A 21,684-nucleotide genomic window follows, 5' to 3' on the forward strand; every position below is an offset into this window, starting at 1 on the left:
TGATTGGAGAGGGTGCAGGCTGGGCTGAGGGACCCCCCCCCCCCCACCTGCAGTGCATGAATTTCATGCACCGGGCTTCTAGTTTTGTATATATTATCTCTAATCTTCACAACAGTATCATAAAGGTAGTCCCATTAATGATTAAGAATGAAGCCTCAGAGAAGGTAAGTGAACAACACTTAAGAGCTATAGCTGGAAACCATATCCAGATTTATTGGACTGCAGAGTCGAGGATATCACCCTGTTTCTTATGAGCATGAGGACTGACATATCAATCGATTAATTGATAGTAGTTTAGATATATCTTCTGCCCTCTTTGACTACACCCTGGAAACACTCTTCTTTTGAGCCGAAATTAAGAGAATTTCTGGAGATCAGGACACCACATCCAAGTTGCTCATGCAGAGGAACTAAGGAGTGTGGTATTAGATTCCTGGCCAGGTAATAAATGCTCTCTGGCTTCCTGTGAGAGAAAGTCGTCTGCGGTAGGGAGGAAAAAATGGGAATGTGGCACTGGAGACAGGTGCCCCTTCCCTGGGCAGCTCATGCTGTTTAGCATTTCCCGTGATAATCCGGGAAAGTCACTTGCGTGACTCCTGCCACAGGCCCTCTGAACCATCCTGTCAGACCTGCACAGACGGAAGGGTGGACTTACCAGTCGGCAGGTGCCCCGGGGATCCCACTGCCTGGGGCTGGCACCAGCACCGCATTCCTTTCCTCAGTCAGCCCCACCCACTGCTCCACAAGCCGGGCTTCCCGCTCCACTTCGTCCTCGGTTTTCTCTGTGGGGCAGAATGAGGGAATGAGTACCAAGAACGGAAAAAGTACAATTTCTACATTTAAAATAGATGAGTACTTGGTGATATCCATACATGGCTTGAACATCTGCCACATCACAAAGGATTTAAGGCTTTAAAGTTCAAGCCTGAGCACCCAGTTGGGCTTGGAGAGCCTAGGACACTAGCTAATGAACCACAAACCAGGAGAGTAGAAAGAGCATTGGAACAGAGATTAAAAGACGTGGGTTATTTTACTGGTTCTGTAAAATTTGAAGAAGTGATTCAATAGATAAGTCTAGTTTCCTACTCTTTCAAAAAGGTATAATCAAGCCGTATTTACTTCATGCATTTGTTGGAACGATCAAATAAAATGATGGATATGACATTGCTTTATAAAAACTACACACCATTTTATATAGAGAATTAAAAAATACCATATGCCGCACCCTGCAAAACTAACTTTATTTTCCTTCATATTCATTATGAAGAGATTTTATTTGATATATTTTGAAATCCTCTTACCTATAATACAACTCTGGAGCTACCTGGACATAGTGAGTTTTCATGAGCAGGTGGAGCACATGCACCAAGGACACTATGAACGTTGAGCCGAGACGTTGTATTGGGGGAGAATTTTCGCTAACTTCTTCATGAAGGGGATTAAGTGTGATGTGTCCTTTGGTGCCGAATCATCCGCAATGAGTAAATCATAAAGTGAGGTTGTGAGACTACGGGTTTCAAGAGCATATTTATACTCTGAAATCCAGGAGGCAGTTGCCAGCATAAGCGGACTGCATTCTTGGAGCTCAGGCAGTGGCTGCAGCTGCAGCCAGCTTTGGCTGAGTGCATGGCTACCTCCCAACAGTAGCTGGGGCTGACCTGCCAAAGGCTGTGCTTTTAGAAGTGACCCTTTAGCTGCTGTCAGTTCCATGTTCTGAGCCTGAAGTAGCTCATTACTGAGTTATAGTATTGATCATATTTGCATTCATCAAAACATAATTTCAGTTTAACATTTAATATCACAGTTAACTCAGAGTTTTATAAAGATATATTAATTTCAAACTCAGAGCCTTCTTAAGCTAACACTGTACAATATGACACACAAATATTTATAATTGTTATAAGGTTAAAAACTAAGATACAATTATCCAACAAAGGGAAGAAAGCAACCCACTGCAATTGTCTACAAGTGAAAAAGCTACTCCCGGGAAAGAGTTTAATCTCACATACCTTTTTTATTGCTGATTTTTTTAATCTGTTCATCTAAGTATTCTCGTCGCTTAATGAGTGCATCAGACCACCTCTCTCTTACACAGTTTAAGTCTTCTTCCTGACATGAGGGAAGGGAAGCATTTTTCTGTAAAGTGCATAAACAACTAGTATTTCTTTTTTTAAAAAAAAAGATGTTTCATTGATTTAGAAACTTTTCATTAGGAAAGGCCATTGAACATTGCTGTGTGATTAATATGCAAGAAAGCAAAGAGGCCTCGCAAACACTGCATGCTGATCGAGAATCCCGTTACTCAGAAACCAGAGCCCAAGATTTCCCAAAAGGATAATTGTACCTAAAAGCAAGAGAGACTCAAACTACACCAGCTGTTGGATGATTCCTACATGGTGTGTGTGTGCTTGTGTGTGCTGAAGCTGTAGCTATTCATCTGAAAGATTTGCAGTTCTCAGCTGAAGGACACCACGAACAGAGCCCAAACCATGTAACAGCAAATGGAATGGAAAATGACAGGTATTTTCATAGTTCACAGTTCAATGGCCTGATGACCTGTATTTTCTGAAACGCAAAGGATGATCAGCAGAGAACCTTCAAATTTGCCCCTACCATGAGGTAACAAAAATCTCCCATGCAAAAACCCAACATGCAGTCAGCCATGCTCTCAGAACTCCCAGCAGCAAGCCAATGGACTTCACGTGTATACGTGGCAGGAAGCACAGACAGCTGCAGGAGTGAGTTAATGGTGTTGCTGAGATCCATGGGGATCTTTCTCTTATACTTTGTTTTTGCTTGCTTGTTTCCTTTCTTAGTAAAATTATGATGAGGGAAAGAACCCATAATTCTATTCAAAATGTGCTAACTTGCTTAATTCTAATCTAACCCTTAAAACACTACATTCAGAGCAGATACCTGCAGACTTCTGAGGCTCTACCTACAATGCACACACATGTTAAGCACAGGAAGGCACACCAGGAAAACATGCTTTTGAAGTTTATGTGGAGAATTAATAGAGAGACTGGGAACCAAACCCCAAATAGTCCATCCTAGTTTGCTGCCTTGACCACTGCTATTATTGCTCATTCCATGATAGCAGGTCAGTCAGTGTTGACTGGGTAAAACCTCACATTTGCACATATTAAAAAATTGAGATTTAAATTCTCCAGGTTATAGGTAACTAAGCTAGGCCTTGATGAGAGAAGAAAACTGGCTAAACAAAACAAAACCGTGTGCATAAAATGTCTTCAATTTTCTTATCCAACAAAAGTCTCTTAAAGTAAAATGGCATATACTTTAAGAACAACACTACTCTCTTGAATGTAAGGAGCTAAGTGTAGTTTCTCATAGGAAAGACAAGAATCTACTTAGAGAACATGGATGGATAACTGCACAAATTTTAATGTCACCAATTTAATACAGCAATCATGGTCTTGCTTAGAAAGGCTTTATAAGCTAGTAATTTGAGATGGCATAGCAAAATAGCAGTATTTGGTTATAAATTTTAAGCTGACAGAGAAATCTATATAGAGGTAGTATTGTATCCCTGATTACATTTAAAGCAAATCAAAAGCAAGTAAAAAACTGCATTTTCTTGCTCTATGCTCCTCCTTCCTCCTCCCTGCTCTCTGCTTTGCGGGTGCTGGCAATTAGCAGCAGCTGTGCCCCATGCCACAGGATTGACGGCAGCAATACCTGATAACTATCCATATCATCACCATCCTCATCATCTCTCTGGCAGGAAAAAAAATAAACACAAAGGACATGCATTTTGTTTCTCAAACAGCACACTTAAATAATTCTTTAAGCTTAACACACACATTACAATGGACAGCACACACATCAGCATCATAAAACATTTAATTGAAACTCAAAAAGATTTAGTAGATTTAATTAACTTATCTATAATTACTTAAGAAATTTAAGTTTAAAAAAATAAAGAAAGGATCCCCGCCGATGTGGCTCAGTGGTTGAGTGTTGACCCATGAACCAAGAGGTCACTGGTTCGATTCCCAGTCAGGGCATATGCCTGGGGTTGCGGGCTCCATCCCAGCAGGGGGCAAGCAGGAGGCAGCCAACTGATGATGTTTCTCTCTCATCGATGTTTCTATCTCTCTATCCCTATCCCTTTCTCTCTCTCTAAAAATAATTTAAAAAAAACCATTAAAAAATAACAAAGAAAGGAATCATTTAAAAACAAGAACTCTCTTAGATGGGACTACCTGCCTTACTGCATTGTTATGCAAATAGTTGCTGTGTATTTGTGGGTAAGCTATTTGAGATTTAGAGTGGGTTTAGAAACACAAAATGACAGAGAAAGTACTTTAGAGATTCCATGGCTTGGCCTTTGAGTTTTAGCCAAGAGGCAACTAAGGCCCAGAGGATGAAGTGATTTAATCCAAAAATCACACACATAATGGTAGGGGCAGGCCTGTAGTCTCCCACCTCACCACACCACACCACTCTCACTGATGAAATCATCACAATGAAAGCTCACTGGGGAACCTAAATCTATCTACGTTCAAGGTTCTGCACCAGACTACTGCAATAAAAGCAAAGGCCACTATTTTAAATATACGGATCTATCATTATTCACTATTGTGCATATCACCCTCCATACCAAACAGCTGAGAAAAATCAGAACTGTACTGAACCCACAGGAACTGTTTATAATAATATAAAATAACAATTTTGGCAAAAACATTTGTCAAAATAAAATCACAGTGTTGAAAATAAAAGAGTTTTAGTTGAGACAATTTTCCTTAAAAATAAGAATAATGAAATTCCCATTTGTAGAGAATATTCATCCATTTGAGACAGGTTCTATTCAAAATGAATACTGAGTCATGTAATAACTTTCTTTCATTTTTTTCCTATGGTTACTGGAAGGTTAGTATTCAAATAGTAGTCTAGTCATAAAAAAGACAAACTTTTTTTTCAAGTTTAAAAACATAATTACATTATCCTCATACCTAGGTATATTTCAAAATATACTGCTACTTAAAAGTGCTTTAAAAATACAGTTAAAATTATTCTCTGTCTAGACTTAAACATACACTTTGTTTTAATTTGGCAACCACCATTATCATTTGTGTAAGTAATTCATTAAATGCAAGCCAAATACTGAAATAAGTTTTCTTGAATTAACTCCCCATATTAATGAATCATTTATCGTTATTTTTTAGATATAGGAGATACTTCTATTAACTGAAAACTAGCCTGAGCTTCTATGATGGATAACTGTTGTGATGCCAACATATTCTGGATTGGCCTGAGCTACTGAATCAGAAAACTTCTGAAGTACTACATCAACAACAAAAAATTACTGGATATATCCTTGATTGGACATGGCAGTAAAAATAAATAAATAAAAGATTTAAAATAACCACAGTTTAAATTTACATGACTGATACTATGCTATTTAAAGAACGACATTTAGTACTGGAGAAAGGCTGATATTTGAGAGCTCAAATCTTGACAAAAATCAGTTTTAACTCAAGAGGTATAGCTGTTTTACAAAGTGCAAATAAGCAATCCTTATAATATTCCTAGAATGGGGCATTTAGTCAGTTGATATTCCATATTCTGTAGTTCACAGTTTAGGACACACAGATTCAAAGTTTTATTTAAGATCAGAAACTTGTTAAGCCACAAAATTTTACTGCAGAAAGGGAGCTCAGAGAATTAATACGTCTACCTCATCATTTTGAAGAGAAAAAGGGAACTTTTAAAAATTACCCAGTCACGGTAACTACGCAGGAAGGCCAAATTAGACTTAAGCACACAGGTCTCCCTACTCTAATGGTTTCTACGAGGCCCCGAGGCCACCTCAAAGTTGACAGCCAAGTGAGGGACTGAACTGGGATGAGAATACAGACAGTCCAATTCCCTCCTCCACACACAAGGAAAAGTCTTATGGAAAAGACTGTCTCCAGAGTTTCACTCCTACTCTCCCCCAGGCCTTGGGAACTCTGGCCTGAGATAGGAAAGCAGTGTCTAACAAAGCTATTCTTCTCTTAAGGCCCGTGAGTCCAAGAATGTTCTTTTTAGCTTCCAGAAAAGTCTTTGCCTGAATGCCGTGAAACCAAAAGGAAAGGGCGATAAAAGGTGAATCATTCTTGGGATGGACTGGGCGTACGCCCAGACTCCACAGAGAAGTGTCCCCTCCCTCTCATGTCAGGGACAGTGCTCCCTGTCAGGTGACAGTGAGGGAGCCCCAACATAATGGTCGATTTCTCCCAGTCCCTAATTCATACCTGAGAATAAACTGGGGACTTGGGGAGGCACTGCCTTCCTTCAGGCCACTGGGGACCATTTCCTAATCTTAAAGTTTATTTTCAAGGAGTATTCCGGTAATATGAAGGTCAATTCCTAGAGGTTTTTATCTTTTAATTTTTAAAAATGCAAACACAAGATTTAGCAAGTGGAGAATTAACAGACAAAAATGATCAGGACTTTTAATTTTTTTTTTAAAAAATAAAGCTTTTAAAGAACTGATTATTTATGCCAGTGTATGGGGGCAATTTTATGTTAATAAAAGTGGATCGGGCCAGGCAGCAATGCCAAATATCTAACATAATTTGGACCAAATGTAAAATAAAACCTGCCTAAAGTAAATGAATACTGTAGCATTAAAATGTATATTTATAAATAAAGTAATTATTAATCAACACTAAGCCAATATTGTATTTTAAATCTAGAAAAAGGGCAATGGATGGAAATATGAGGACAGGGACAAATAGATGGTTAAGGCAAGGAATTCTGTTGTATTCCCAAATAGGTGTCTCCATCACAGATCACAAACTTTCTTAATTCTGCATTAATCAATCTTCGTTAAATACTGTTTCAAACCTGTTGGTCTTACCTGGTAACTGTCCAGCCCTCTTTGGAGCTTGGTGGACCGGGCAGTCACACAGCCAATAGATACTGACAGGATGGCTTCAACCATAAGTGGCAGTGTCCCTGAATGCTGTACAGGTTTTACTGTGACTTGCACTCTCCGGGAATGACCCTGTAGAGGTGAGGGTGCCATGAGGGAGTGATGTGGAAACGGGTGCCAGGAATGGGAATGGGGAGTGAAGGGGGAAGAGGATAAAGGAAGGGAAACAAATTAGGGAACAAAGAGTCAAATAATGCAAAAATTCCAGAGACTGTGTGTTAGCGTGGGACAAAGAAACCATGAGACAAAAACAACCTTAGTACCTGTCTGAGCTGAAAGATGCCTCCAGTGTTGACGTCTTTCGCCTGGTGAAGCTCCACTGCAGCATATTCCCCTAACTCGTTCAGTTCTAATATGGAGATCCACATTTCTATTCTGCGAGTCACTTCATTCCACCTGCAGAACGCATTCCAACATACAACACTCTCATTGGCCAGGGACTCTATTAGGAATAAGCCACCGTTCACTGACCACTTACTATGTGTTAGGCACTGTGCCATGGATGTTGCATACACTATTTTCTATTAACTCTCAAAACGTTTTGGTGTACGTTCTTTATATTTTATTGAGGTATAACTTACATTCAGTGAAATGCCAGATCTCAAGCACAGAGTTTGATGAGTTTTGACAAATGCATACATCTGTGTAAGTTATCCCACTGTTAACCTCAGAAAGTTGCTCTTGCCCCTTCCCATTCACCCTACAACCACCCCTCCCTGCAGCAGCCATGAAAGCTCATAGATTAGTTTTGCCTTTTCTAGAACTTCATATAAATGGAATCGTGTAGTAGTATATACTCTTTTAGTTCTGGCTTATTTGGTTCTGTATGTTTTTGAGATTCAGTTAAATGGATGGCAATAGTCTTTTTTAAATTTCTGAGTACTATTCTATGATATGAATACTACTACAATTTGTTTATCTATTCTCAGATTGAAGGACACTTGGATTATTTGCAGTTTAGGATATTATAGAGTTGTCATAAACACTTGTGTGTACAAGTCTGCTTGTTTTCATATTTTTGGGTAAATACCGAGGAGTGGCATTGCTGGGTCATAGAACAGGCAAATGATTGACTTTACAAGAAGATATTTTCCTGTTTTCTTCTATAATAAGCTTTACAGTTTTATATTTACGGTGATGTAGTTTTGTGTATGTTGTGAAGTAAAAATTGAAGTTTTTTCCCATATTGATATACAATTTTTCAGTCTTGTTTGTTGAAAAGATTTTCCTTTCCCCACTGAATTTCTTTGTTGCCCAGTAGTTCCTTTGATCATTCTCATTTCACAAATGAGGAAACAGGCTCAGAGAATCCGTTTTCTTAACTATTGTCCAAGTGCTACTCTTGGCCCTGTGTCTGAAGCTCACAGGAAAGTACGAACCTGTCATGCAGCGTTCTTGTCTTAGCATGAAGAGAATCCACCTCCCAGATGGAGCTACCGTTTCCAGCACACCGGTGGCCCCACACTTCAATCGCCAGCGCTCCATCTGAAATGAACTCCAGGAATTCCTCGGTTACGTTCACCACATAGTCCTGGGGTAAGCAGGAGGAAAGACAGAGCGACAAAAATTATACATAAAGAAATCTGTGACATTTTTCTTTTTACCTTTTAACTGTATATAGATTCACTTTGGAGTACTAGTATATTAACTCGATCCCAATCTTAAAAACTATCTCTACTGTTTTATAGAACACCATCAAGAAAAAATAATATAAAATCTGAAAGTGATATTATGAGGTAATTTAACCCCACCCCTTTGTTTTATAAATGAAGACAATGAAGAATGCTACTTGTTCCACGTCATACTGCTTGTTAGTTACAGAGCTGACTAACTCTACCTTCCCTCAGTCCTGGTTCATCATTTATAGCTCCCCAGCTGCTCTGACATTCAGCTGGCATAGACCAGTAAGCACATCAAAAAAGGAACATTCGATTGCTCCTTGCTATGGTGTAGAAGACTAATAACATTTTACATGATCATCATCATGATTCTGAGCTCTTGCTCCTAGACTCTCCCACCCCAATTCCTCATTTAAAACACAAACAGATGACAGTGAGGAAACGAATCCTAACTGACTTAGTAGTAGGGAACAAAGCCAATTTTCTTTCCATTCACGGCTCAGAGGAATCCTGGGTGAACACAACTCTGTGACTAACTTCTGGCAAGAGCTGATCCAACCTCACATTATTTACCGTCTTATTCATTTCCCTTAGAGAAAGAGCAAGCATTTCAGAAGAAAAATAAACTTAATGACCAATTAGTACAATCTACACACTTTAAAGATGAAATAAACCCCAAGGGCACATAATGATTCCAGGGGCCCTGAGACCAGTATTTACTAAACCAGCTGTTAACTAGAATGCACTTGAAATTCAGATTTTATCATTCTGCTAAATAGCAGCTTTGTAGATCCAAAGAAACACGGGGAATACAGAAACAAAAATGATTAATGAAAAATTTGAGAAACAGATTGGTGAGAACAGGTAATAAATGTGGGTTATTTTCAGAAATAGAAAGACTTGATAGTCTTTACATATGTGAAATTTTATAGGTGGTGATATGGATTTGTTTTCTAATTGTAGAACTAAAAGGAATAGGCACAGTTTACAAAAAATAAATAAATAAAAGGTCTTGAGTACCTATTAAGGATTGTCCAAGGAAAAACAAAATTACACAGAAAATAGAGTCTGTCGAAAATGACTTGTTGGCATTCCAATGTGAAAACCAGAAGGGCAGCTAATGTCCCAAAGTAGGTTTATGCAATATTCCCCCAAAATTTTCTTTTCCCATTTTATATTTTCTTTCAAAACTCATATGGTAGCCCTAACTGGTTTGGCTCAGTGGATAGAGCATCGGCCCCGTGGACTGGAGGGTCCCGGGTTCTAGTCTGGTCAAGGCACATGCTCTAGTCTGGTCAAGAGCATGTGCCTTGATTGCTGGCTTGATCCCCAGTAGGGGGCGTGCAGAAGGCAGCTGATCAATGTTTCTCTCTCATGGATGTTTCTAACTCTCTATCTCTCTCCCTTTCTCACTGGAAAATCAATAAAAACATATATAATAATAAAAGCATAATATGCTAATTAGACTGGACAGCCAGACATCCTTCCGGACGAAGCCGAGGCTGCGAGGGCCGAGCCCCTTGCATGAATTTCGTGCATCGGCCTCTAGTATTAAAATAAAATAAAATAAAATAGAAGACATAGTGATTAAAAAAAACGAAAACAAAAAAACTCAAGGAAGAAAAAAAACCCTCATCTGATACATTAGAATGCTATGCTTAGAATTCTATACTATTTTCAAAAGAATGAAAATAGCTACAGCAACTTACATGTTAAGATGTCCACATATATCAAAGTAACAAGATATAATTTTGCAATATGTATAATATAATCACATTTTTGTAAAAAAGTGTTTTAAGAAGTTGTGTGCATGACATTAAGAGTGTGTATCTATGCCCATTCATATGTATGAGCATATGTTTACCACACATATAAATGTTGTGGAATACAGAAAATAGTTTATCAAAATATGTAGCAAACTGTCATTGGTCATCACACCTCGGGCGAGTACGATATTGAGTATAGGTTTTTCAGATTTTATTTCAAATACTTTTAAATTTTTTGAAATTATACTGAAGTACACTTTGAGGTTATAAAGACCAATAAACATATTAAGTCTATAAGACATACTTATGGAGAAAATTTCTAAAGTGCAAGTAGACTTTTAAACTACACCCAGATTTGTTGCCTCCCACATAACTCATTTCATACCTTACAGTGAGAGAAGGTCACACTATACTGGGCATCCTTGGACTGTGGGGAAGGCACCTCTGGGTCCACTACTGGGGCAGCCACTGTGGACTCACACTGGTCCCAGAATGTGTATTGACAGAAGACAAAATTCGAGAGGTTTAAGGGCAGCCCAGTTGCTTCTTTAATTTTTACCTGAAGAGACAGATTTTTAAAAATGCAACTATAACTTCCATAAAGAAAACATTAAACTATGCATTCTTTTCTTATTTCAGCTTCCCCAAATTTAAGATTAAGCGATGAAATAATTAGTCATCCACCTGACATTTGAAAATATTTGGCACCGCTTCATTAGGGTTCTATCTGTAATGAAATCTGTACCGTAGTTCTATAACTAGCATATAAACTTGGCAACAAATACATACAATGCTCTAAAATTTTCTTAGTAATTGAGTTTCTGATATAGATAAAACCTGTACTAGAAAAGTATGCTTCAACAAACAACATATACTCCTTGCATGCCAAATACACAGCCCTTTGAAATACCACACACAGGTCATCAGAAAGTGTACTATACTTCTGGAAAAAGGACTGTTCATCATTGTATTTATTGCCAGAAAGTTTAACTTCTACTATGCTCTGTGAAAAACTCATAAAATTTTCTATAAAATGTTTTGAATTAAGAAGTCATTTTTCTGAGCCTCCCATCACTGTCCTCTCACCCGGCATGTCAGTTTTTTGACGCGGTGAATGACTTCCCCACTGCTGTCTACGACTTCAAGACTCCCACTCTCACTGGAGTTCTCTGAGGAGTCGTCTTCCACCACGCGCTCCGGGACAGCCCCTGTGACCCGCATCACTTCCACGTGGAGACGCCCTGCAACCTGGGTCAGGGGACCAGAGGACGTGGGGTTAAAAGGCATCGTGGACAACACAGACGGAGACAGAAAGCATTCTACAATATCCCGATGAGCAGCTGCACAGCTATCACTCGGCCATCTCCAGCGAGGAGGAGCTCAGCACTCCCGGAGCCAGTCCTTTCCACGCTTGCCCCTCCAATCATCCTGCCTGACTCTGAGCCAAATTTACCTGCCTGTAACTTGCCTTCTGGAGTCATCTTCATTCTTACCCTTCTTGTACAGGATAGCCAACACACAGCTTCAAGACTACTATCATATTCTACCTGGAGTCACCTATTTTCCATGTGTATATATATTAGTTCACTTACTCATGCTATCAAATACCTGGCCTCTTGGGAATACAAAATAAAGACGCAGACTCTGCTGTCAGGGCACTCAGTCAAGTGGGGAGAGACAGAGAAGTAAAAGCCCAATAACAACAGTGTAGACTAGCTGCTACAACAGAGATGATGTACCGGGTGTTATGGAATAAATTTATCACCTCAACAACTATTTGCCAAGAACTGACACCGTGCCAGGAACTGCAAGTGTTGTATTGACAACAGTGAAACAAACAGACGTGGTCACTGGGCTCGGGGAGTTTCTATTCTCCTGGGAGTAGAGAATGGGCTGTCGTTCCCACTGGAGCTGAGGGGTGAGACGGACTCCAGGAGAAACAGCACACACACAGCCAGGGAGTTAGAAGGAAACAGTTCCTTTAAAATGGTTTTTCCAAAAAAGGGCTTAAAATGCTCTCACTATCCTGGTGGTTCTCAGAATCGGTGCTAGTTTAATAGTATCTCTCTTAAAGTTGTTGCAGAGAAACAAATCAAAATTGTTGAAATTTGCATTCCCAGAGTTGTAATTGGACAAGTTATCTTTTATACAACAGCGTAAGGTTGTAATCACTGCAGCTGTGAAGGTGACACATGTTCTGGCCAAGCCACTGTCATCTTAAATAGTGAGCTTGTTTTTAAACGTAGCTCAGACCCAACTTCCACAGCAATGTGCACTGGTGCCAGGGACCTGGGAGATAGTGGCTGATGGTATTTGGCAAGGCAGACAAATATGAGGAAGTAGTAAGGGGGAGGGAGTGAATAAGAGAAATCAGAAGATAGTGATTCTTAAGCTTTTTTCAATGCTTTTTGAGAACCTAATACATTTTTAAAAAAATATATTTTATTGATTTTTTACAGAGAAGAAGGGAGAGGGATAGAGAGTTAGAAACATCAATGAGAGAGAAACATCGATCAGCTGCCTCCTGCACACCCCCTGCTGGGGATGTGCTCGCAACCAAGGTACATGCCCTTGACCGGAATCGAACCTGGGACCCTTCAGTCCACAGGCCAAAGCTCTATCCACTGAGCCAAACCAGTTAGGGCGAATCTAATACATTTTTAATATAATTTCAGGGGATTCCTAGAACTCTAAAGCCCTCCATGGACTTTAGCTTAAGAACCCTGACTTAGCCATTGGATCCCTTTGCCACAGGAGTTGTGCCCATTTTTAACATGAGAAAAAGCAACTCCAGCCCACTGGTCTTTCCAAAGCAGATGTTCATGGGGAGTTTGGGGGGGCGGGTAGGGGGTGTCACGACATGTAGAGGTAGGCTATGTACTTGCACACCACAACTGGGAATCTAGGGTTGATTTTCCAGGTTTGCTTTAGGCGGAATGGCATCCTATTCTAACTAAGCCTGCTCTAAATATAACAAAAAATAACCTTGCATGTTATTGAAGGACAAACTAGGAAATAAGGATATGGTTAAACTTAAAATTAAAACATCAGTTGATGGAATGGAAAAAATAAGAAAGTCTGAACTTGAACATTTTCTGAAATGTCTTAGGCCTACATAAGGCCATATATCTGAATAACTGAAATATGAGAGTTTAAAAGGGGGTAACAATCCTGGCTGGTTTTTCTCTGTGGTTAGAGTGCCAGACTGAGGACCAAAGGGTCTGGATTCGATTCCCAGTCAAGGGCCCAGGTCAGGGTGTGTGCAGGAGGGAACCGATCGATCTCTCTCTCTCTCTGCCCCCCCTTTCCCACTCTCTCTAAAAATCAATGGAAAAAATATCTTTGGGTGAAGATTAACCAAAAAATAAAAAATAATAAAAGGGGGTAACAATGGGATAATGAAGCTTGTTTCCTTTGAATATTTTGGGTTTCAAATCTTGTAAAGACCACTTAGAGGCCAGGGGGGAACTAGAGTATCACAGAGGGAAGAGGTTAAAAGAAATGAATGCGGGGCACAGAGCAGAATCTGGTTTCCAAAGATTTCTAATTTAATTAAAACAAAAAACTTATGAAACAAAAATATAAAATGTGTTATAATATTCTTAAAACCATGACTTAAGGTTGATAGTTTCTATTGATATTAATAGAGAAAAAAGAATGAGGATTGTGACTCTTTTGCCTAGTTTCTGAATCAACCTCAAGAACTTAAATAGAAAAAAAACAAAAAACAAAAATTTGAACCACCATCATTTTCTCTGACGCTGGCTTGTCCTTACCTCCCCCTGCTGGCTGATGATAGGAACTGCATACTGAAGTTTCACATCACAATAGAGACACTCCAAAAAGACATTAGCCACACCGATGAGGTTGTGATTCTCTTGGGCTTCATAGAAGGGGTCACCTCGTTTCCCATAAAGTCTCTTTGCCTGAATGATAGGAGAGGCAAGTAGGCAGCAGAGAAAGTAATAACACATCAAAATGAAATAAAATGATTTAAAACTAGCATTAACAATTTTTTAAAAAGCATTTATTCTAACAAATTTAAAAAGTAAAATTAGAATCACATCACATAAATAAAACAAAATTAGCACATTGTTAGTTGGGGAACTAAGTGATATCGGTGTAGAGGATCCTTCTACAGTTATTGCCTCATCTTCCCTATCACACCCCACTTGCAGCCTGCTTCATTTCACTCCCCATGCTTCGACTCATTTCCTTCACCGAATAGTTTTGATTAATAATGCCCCAAAAGTGAAATTACGCTCTCTAAAGTTATTCATAGGAATCTACCCAGCCATGACCACAGCTCGGGGAGCATGAACATATGCTAATGAATATAAAATCCGCACAGACTCCATCCAGCTGACTTCTCACAACACTGATGCAGCAGCACAAATTCACTTAAAGCAGCACTTTATTTCACTTAAAATGTAGTAAAAAATGCAGCCAAGTAAGAATGCACTGTGTTCTCTTCATTTGGTTCTACCTGTGTTATGTTACTGATCCAACTTAGCATTCCTTTCAAGATCACTTTTACTTTACTTTTTTAATCTACATGTCCAGAGCACCACTACGATGATTGTCAGGTGTGTGCACATGAGTGTGCATGTCTGTGTTCTGACAATTAAAATCATTTATACTTTCTGCTTCTAACATGACCAAGTCTCCTTTATATTTTATCTTTTTTACCTCGGGAACTTTTTCCTTCCATTCTTGATAAAGGTCTCTCATATCAATTAATCTATTCTCCAGCTTCTCAATGGTCCAAACTTGCGTGCCTTTCCCTTTCCTCCTCACTTGAATAGCTGGCTCACTCACTATTGCTCCTCTCTGCAGTTCGAAGGAAAGCAAAAGCAAAATAAACAAAACAAACTTGTTATAACTTTTTGGATTGTTAAAGCAATACACATTATTGTAAAGTAGCAAGTTTAAGAAATATAATATATACAAACGATGAAATTCTACCACCTACAGAATACTTTGGTTTATTTTCCATCTTTTATGTATATCAAGGCACACACTTCATTTTTATCAAAAGCAGAACCAAACAAAATATAAATTTCCTATTCCAATTCTCTCTCTACAGTTTTCATGTTATGGTCATCTTCTTGTGTCCACAATTCTTCATAAATATGAATTTATAGGTAGCACAGCTACCCATTATCTGGATGGACTACTTATTTGACTATTCTACTGTTCAATATTATGGCTGTCTCACATTTTTGCTATTATAAAGGACACTATGATAAGCATCCTTATACAAAAAGCATGTTTACGCTTTAAGTTCACTTCTATGACCATGGACTGAGGACACATTTCTCAAAGGAGAAGAACTTGGTCAAATGACCACAACCCAGCAAGACTGATGAGACACTCCCTCACTCATTTCTGGCTTGACAATGAATGGATGAAAAACTATTCTTTTTCAAAGTTTCTCCTTAAAGAGAAAAATTTTCAAGTTGAACTGATGGGAAACATCCAAATGGTTGCAGAGTGCTCTGTGAATGTAAAGACAGTTAGCATACCAGTCTTCCTTTCTTATAAAATTAATTCTGAAACTGATACTGCAACAAAACATACACCTAACCCTCATTTCAGAAGGGGGCATTTATACAAAAGAGACAAGCAGGTGGGATTACTTATACATATTTCTAGGTTTAAAGAAAGCATTTAAATTAGCAACCCCTTCAGGCCACCCAAATTCTCATATTCTGATCATCACATATCTAAGGGCATATATACAAGTGAAGGTCTGCAGCAGAAGTTTCAAGAAGAATGAAAACTCTGGCTCACTTGCGGATCTCCTTGGGGAGGTTATCTTGGAGGTCAGGTTTACAGTCCATCTTACAGGATTCACTAATGCACACCTTCTCTCATTCTCACCTTTCTATTGGCACTGAGGTTTGTAGCAGGGATCTGCAGAGTCACCTGGTAGTCAGTGAGTTTGCTCATTTCCTCGGCTAAGAAGTTTGCCTCCCTCACCAAGGTGTTAGCCTTAACTAGCTGCTCGCGCAGTTTTGCCAGGCTCTGACGGAAGAGTTCATCCCTGTGGTGTAGCAGAAAAGGACATGAGAAAATGGAAAAGCAAAGGAAACGGCAATTGGTTTCTAAGTGAGTCCCCTTTTCTCCTCCCAGGGGTCATCTTCCCTGCATGTGGCTCAAGTTAATCACCTCTTTGCTAGAGAGAGATGCAGCGTGACTGCAAGAGTTAGAGTAGGACATCTGAGGTCAGATTGCTCTGCCTTTTATCTCATTGGCCCAACTTACTAGCTAAACGACTGGCAAGTCATTTAACCTCCCCGCCTCAGTTACCTCATGTGTGAGATGGGGAGTGAAAATGGTAAAATACAGCAGCAGACGTGAAGATTAGATATATAGGTAAAGCACTTAGTGACCGGCACATGATAAATGATCAGTAAATGTCCGATGCTGCTTTAGTCCTATTAATTATTATTATAACAAAGGGAGTTTATTAATGGGTCTACAGACACACCTGGCTTTTTCAAATTCTGGGCTTTTCATTTACTAGATGGGTGATTGAGATAGAATATTTAAACTGATTCCCTGATCTACAAGACAGAGATAATAATTCCTGTGGCATAGAGCTGTTAGGAGCATTAAATAAAATTAGACCATGTTCAGATGTGGTAAGAACACAGAAGTTGGCAATATTTTATTGCTCTTATTGTTGTTGTTATTATCACGACCATTTCTTCCACTACTACCTCAGTTCTTTTTTTTTTTTTAATATATTTTTATTGATTTCAGAGAGGAAGGGAGAGGGAGGAGAGTGTTAGAAACATCAATGATAGAGAATCATTGACTGGCTGCCTCCTGCACACCCCCTACTGGGATCGAGCCCACAACCGAGGCATGTGCCCTTGACTGGAATCGAACCTGGGACCCTTGAGCCCACAGGCCAATGCTCTATCCACTGAGTCAAACTGGCTAGGGCTACCTCAGTTCTGAAATAAATGGTTTAAAGTCACTGCTTCTCAGCTTTTTGGCTAAGATAAATGTTTTAAAGTCGTAATTTAAAAAATTCACATTTAAGAGACTTCTTAACACTAAATTATATTTAAATAGAATCTAAAGTAAGAGAAATAAAAAATAAGGAGAAAGGCTTTTATGCTAAGAATTATTCAAATGGAGTGAAAATTTCTACCTCCATTTTAATACCTCACTGTCTAAGCCTTCAAACTTGGAACCATTTTTAATGCAGGTGAGGGGGTGGTGGTGTGTCTTTAACAACTAACTACAAACATACTAGGATGGACAGTATCCTTGGGAAGGAAAGCCAATTGCTAACAACCCAGATATGGGACTAAGATCTCTCTGTGTGCCAGGTCTGTCCCCCTTTACATGTCTCAGAATCCTCCCCCAAAGCCCCACGGCCCTGAGCCTCCACTCTGGCTGACCGGGTTCCATTCTTACCTCTCCTCTGCCCACTGGGTCACCTTCTGCTGAGCTGTCTGGCTGTAGGCCAGGCGGTCGGGGCCGCTGCTCTGGGGCTGCCTCTCCGGGGAGAGCTGCTGGCGGAGCTGCTCCAGCTCCCGCTCATACATGAGCCGCTGCTCCTCAAGCGCACTCCGCTTCTCTTCCAGGTATTGTTTCTCCAGGACCTGCACCACATTTTGAACTGGGTCTGGTGAGCCAAGGGACAAGGCAAGGTGTCTTCAGTGGTGGCTAAGACAGGTGCCTGCCTGTGCTGTTTCAGCAAGAACCATACACTTCCTCCCCCAGAATCTGGCCTTTCCTTGTGCTTCTGAGAGAGGCCTGAGCGGCCCTGTCAGATGGAACCCTCTCAGTTTCCTTTTCACTAACATTTTAGATAAATTTCCTATATGTAATAAGCAGAGAGAATTGGAGAAGGGGATGGTGTCCTATACACTGGGAAAAAACGTCATGAAATCGAGGACAAGGGCATAGACAGCCACACAAGATTTGATTGTTATGATAGTGAATTTTTATGCCCATTTAGCATTCAGTTTTGGTACATGACAAAGGGTTTATATTTCTGATTTTAACCACAAATCACTCTACTCCTGAATTTCTCTAATGTGAGAGGAACAAAATTTATAGATCATAGCAAAATATTGATTGGGTATAGGGTTGGGCAATTTCTCAGGTGCTAATAACTAAGAGGGTAATTCACTTACAAAAATAAAAGGCTATTTTTGTGGGTTTTTTTACTGTTGCAGATCTAGAGCTCAGCAATGTGCATGTGGGTGAACAGCATAGAGATACTGACAGGTCATGCTCAGAAGGGCCATTCTATGACTAGAGGTGGCTGCGACGTAGGTGAGACTTGGTCCTGAGGAGTTCACTGGCTGAGGGAGGACATTCACTTGGTAACGACTAATGAACTCAAAGCCACGGAGAAAGATTAAGGGACTGACCACACATACAAAAAAGAATGTTACTGGCATCTCTAAGTAGGTTGTAGGGAAACAGTATGTTAAACCCTCTGGAAAACCACCATCACATAAACATTTCACTGCAGGACAGGGGGCCTAGATGAGATGTGCCCATATCCTCAGACTAGCCTGGGGCTTACCTTCCTCCTTGTACATGAACACACTTGCCTGTTACTCAGTGCTATTTGTGTTGTATTTCTACATATTGACTCTCAGTTTAACTTCCAAAATAAGAGTCGGAAATTAAGATTTTGTATAATACCTGATGATAGCTACTTTTCCAGATGGTCCTTAACAATTTGGGAAATAAATGTGTAAGTTGTACTAATTTTCTACACAAGCATTAAGAAAAAAAAAGAGCATATTAGATGAAAAAAAAAATAAGGTTAAATCATACAAAACCAAAAGTAGAAAGCAATTAAAATATCACAATATGCACAGTGTATTAAGTTGTTTTAATACAAATAACAACTGCAATGACAATAATAATTTATTAGCTATTGGCTTTATCTCAAGTAGAGGGATATACCCTATGCGTGCATCATCTCATGAAAGCTTTGCAGAAAACCTAAGAGTGGTATCATTTCCACTTTAAAGATGAGGACATTGGGGCTCAGGATGGTTAAGTAGCTGACATAAGCTTGCATCTGACCTCAGACCAAAGCTAACTGGCTGGGGTAGACAAAAACTTAATAATAAAATAGTGTAGTCTTCTCACCTCCAATGTTTTGCTCAGAATTAGTACTCTCTTAAAGAATATAGGATGAGGCAAAAGTAGGCTTATAATTATTCATACAAAAAATACAACAATAACTATTAATACAAGAATAAATTCTGTGTTTCACGTACTCATAATTATAAACCTTTTGCCCTACCCTGTATTTTTAAAAAAAATTATATCTTTGCTAATATAAAATTCTCAAATTCAGCATTTTTTTTCAAAGCAGAATGGTTTTCTTTATAGAGTCCTGACATAGAGTTCAAAAAAAAAAAAAAAAGACCCTACAGAAAGGCACACTCTGAGTGGACATTTCCTAGAGAGTAAAAATATATGTACCCCAAAGCATTAGAACTAACATAACCTAAAACTTCCAAAAAAATGTGAATAATATGGTGAATTTTTTTTTTTTTGAGGGATGCTGTAAGGGCTAGAGAAGGAAAGTTCTCTTAGAATTAAAAAAATATATTTCTCAAATAGTATATTTTATTGCTCTATTTAGATTTTAAGTTTAAAAAGTACAGAACAAGGTCCTCATTATCCATTTACATTTATGCACAGCCTTATTTTCAAGAGTCCAACTTGGTGTTTGCAAATCTTTTCTAGAGAGAGAAAACTGGAAAACACACCATTGTATAAAATTATATGCTAGGGTTTTTGCTAAAAGACACTGAATAAGATATTTCATCTTTATTTCTACTTGTTGGTCCGTGGTGTGTAGAAATGCACATGATCCTAAATGACTGAAGCAGAGGGATTTTGCCCCAAGGTTCCCCACCACACAGAGGCATGTGACTGAGGCTGCTTAAACTGCTTTAGCAGCTGCCATGACCGACACCCCCAGCACTCACCAGGCTTTGTCAGTGGCCACAAATCAATGTGCAGATATGGAGGACGGAGCCGCCCAAAGCATCCCTCTCCTGTGCCTGCCCCACTACAGCTGGCCAGGTGAGCCCTACCTGGGACTCTGGGTCTGGCCATGCCACACAGCCCTGGTAGAGGTACAGCGGCTGAGGGTATTCTTTTTAAACTTCTGATCCTAACACATCTCTGGAAACACCTTTCTCTTACATATATTTGATAACATTTTCTTTTCAAATTAATTAACCAGTTTCAAGCCTTTATCAGTACCCATATTTTTAAAAAAATAGATCACCCTAATCAGCAAGTCCATCTGACTCTATAAGATAGCCTAGGACAGAAGCCAAAGAGTATTTGGTTTATTCTCAAATGACCAATCAACTACCAAGAGATTGTCCACAGTTTTAATTCCCCCTATCACTTTCCTCCTATTGAATGAGCTGTTTTAAAACTCAGTGAGCCTGGCGCCTAAGGCCAAGATACCAAAAGGTTGGTATTTTAGGAAAAGAAAAAGGACCACAGTGACTTTGGGCAGAGCACTTCTCTTCTTCATTAGTTTATTGTTTCCCTGGTATGTAACTATGAAATGAAATGAACTCAAACTTACTTGTCTGTCCCAAGATGGAAAAGAGAGAGTGGTGGTGAAGGTGATGGTAGTTGGAGGGCATTTAAGTGATAAAGAGAATTAAGATTCATTCACACCAGGAGGCTCAAGGCACTAAATTGAAGGGAAATAAATCCCTTTGGGGAAAAAAAACCTTTTAATCCTAGATGGAATAAGTGGGCTATATGACCCTTCACCACCCCTTAATTGCTCTTTAGACCTACTGTCCACTCTGTGAAATCAGATGGGTGTCTGATTCCTAATTTTGAACCCTTAGCAAGAAAGCATTATTGTCTACAGATACTAGATTTGCTCTTCCTCTTAATTAGAATGAATTGAGTTTCAATCATTATTTCCCCTAGTGACTCAAAAAGACATTATTCTAGTCTGTTACTGGGATAATGCAGGTAAATGTATATATAGAAATAAGATGTTCTGATTGCTGAGTTGTCAACAGTAATGAAACCATCAGCAACAGGAGCAATAATGCCAGTAACACTTGTGTTGTTGGATGCAGAGGGAAAGAATAACTACCAGATTTTAATCATGGGAAAAGTAGTGGAGCTGGGACATGGGGAGGCAGGAGTCTTAATTAAAATGGGAACATCCCTTAATCAAGAATACAGAGTACCGCTGGCAGGCAGAAAAGGTCAGCTTCCCAATCACGTTAGCTTTTGCCAAAGCATGGAGCACAAGCATCGCTCAGCAGCACCGCCAAAACCCCGTCACGCTCCCTCATGCTAATGCCAATCAGTTAAA

General features: G+C 39.4%; 1 protein-coding gene across 1 annotated transcript in view; it reads right to left on the minus strand.

Annotated features, from left to right (window-relative positions):
• KIF13A (kinesin family member 13A) overlaps positions 1 to 21,684 on the minus strand; it is a 210,862-nt gene that overhangs the window by 20,236 nt on the left and 168,942 nt on the right. The window contains exons 15-26 of the mRNA XM_014545170.1: positions 17,760 to 17,970; positions 16,209 to 16,371; positions 15,015 to 15,155; positions 14,102 to 14,251; positions 11,412 to 11,573; positions 10,711 to 10,884; positions 8,320 to 8,471; positions 7,204 to 7,336; positions 6,866 to 7,012; positions 3,697 to 3,735; positions 2,010 to 2,109; positions 656 to 782 (exon numbers count right to left, since the gene is read on the minus strand). Of these exons, the coding sequence (XP_014400656.1) occupies positions 656 to 782; positions 2,010 to 2,109; positions 3,697 to 3,735; positions 6,866 to 7,012; positions 7,204 to 7,336; positions 8,320 to 8,471; positions 10,711 to 10,884; positions 11,412 to 11,573; positions 14,102 to 14,251; positions 15,015 to 15,155; positions 16,209 to 16,371; positions 17,760 to 17,970 (1,699 nt within the window). The remainder of the gene's footprint in view (positions 1 to 655; positions 783 to 2,009; positions 2,110 to 3,696; positions 3,736 to 6,865; positions 7,013 to 7,203; positions 7,337 to 8,319; positions 8,472 to 10,710; positions 10,885 to 11,411; positions 11,574 to 14,101; positions 14,252 to 15,014; positions 15,156 to 16,208; positions 16,372 to 17,759; positions 17,971 to 21,684) is intronic.

Source organism: Myotis brandtii, unplaced genomic scaffold (genome assembly GCF_000412655.1).
Source record: "Myotis brandtii unplaced genomic scaffold, ASM41265v1 scaffold398, whole genome shotgun sequence".
NCBI classification, from domain to species: domain Eukaryota; kingdom Metazoa; phylum Chordata; class Mammalia; order Chiroptera; family Vespertilionidae; genus Myotis; species Myotis brandtii.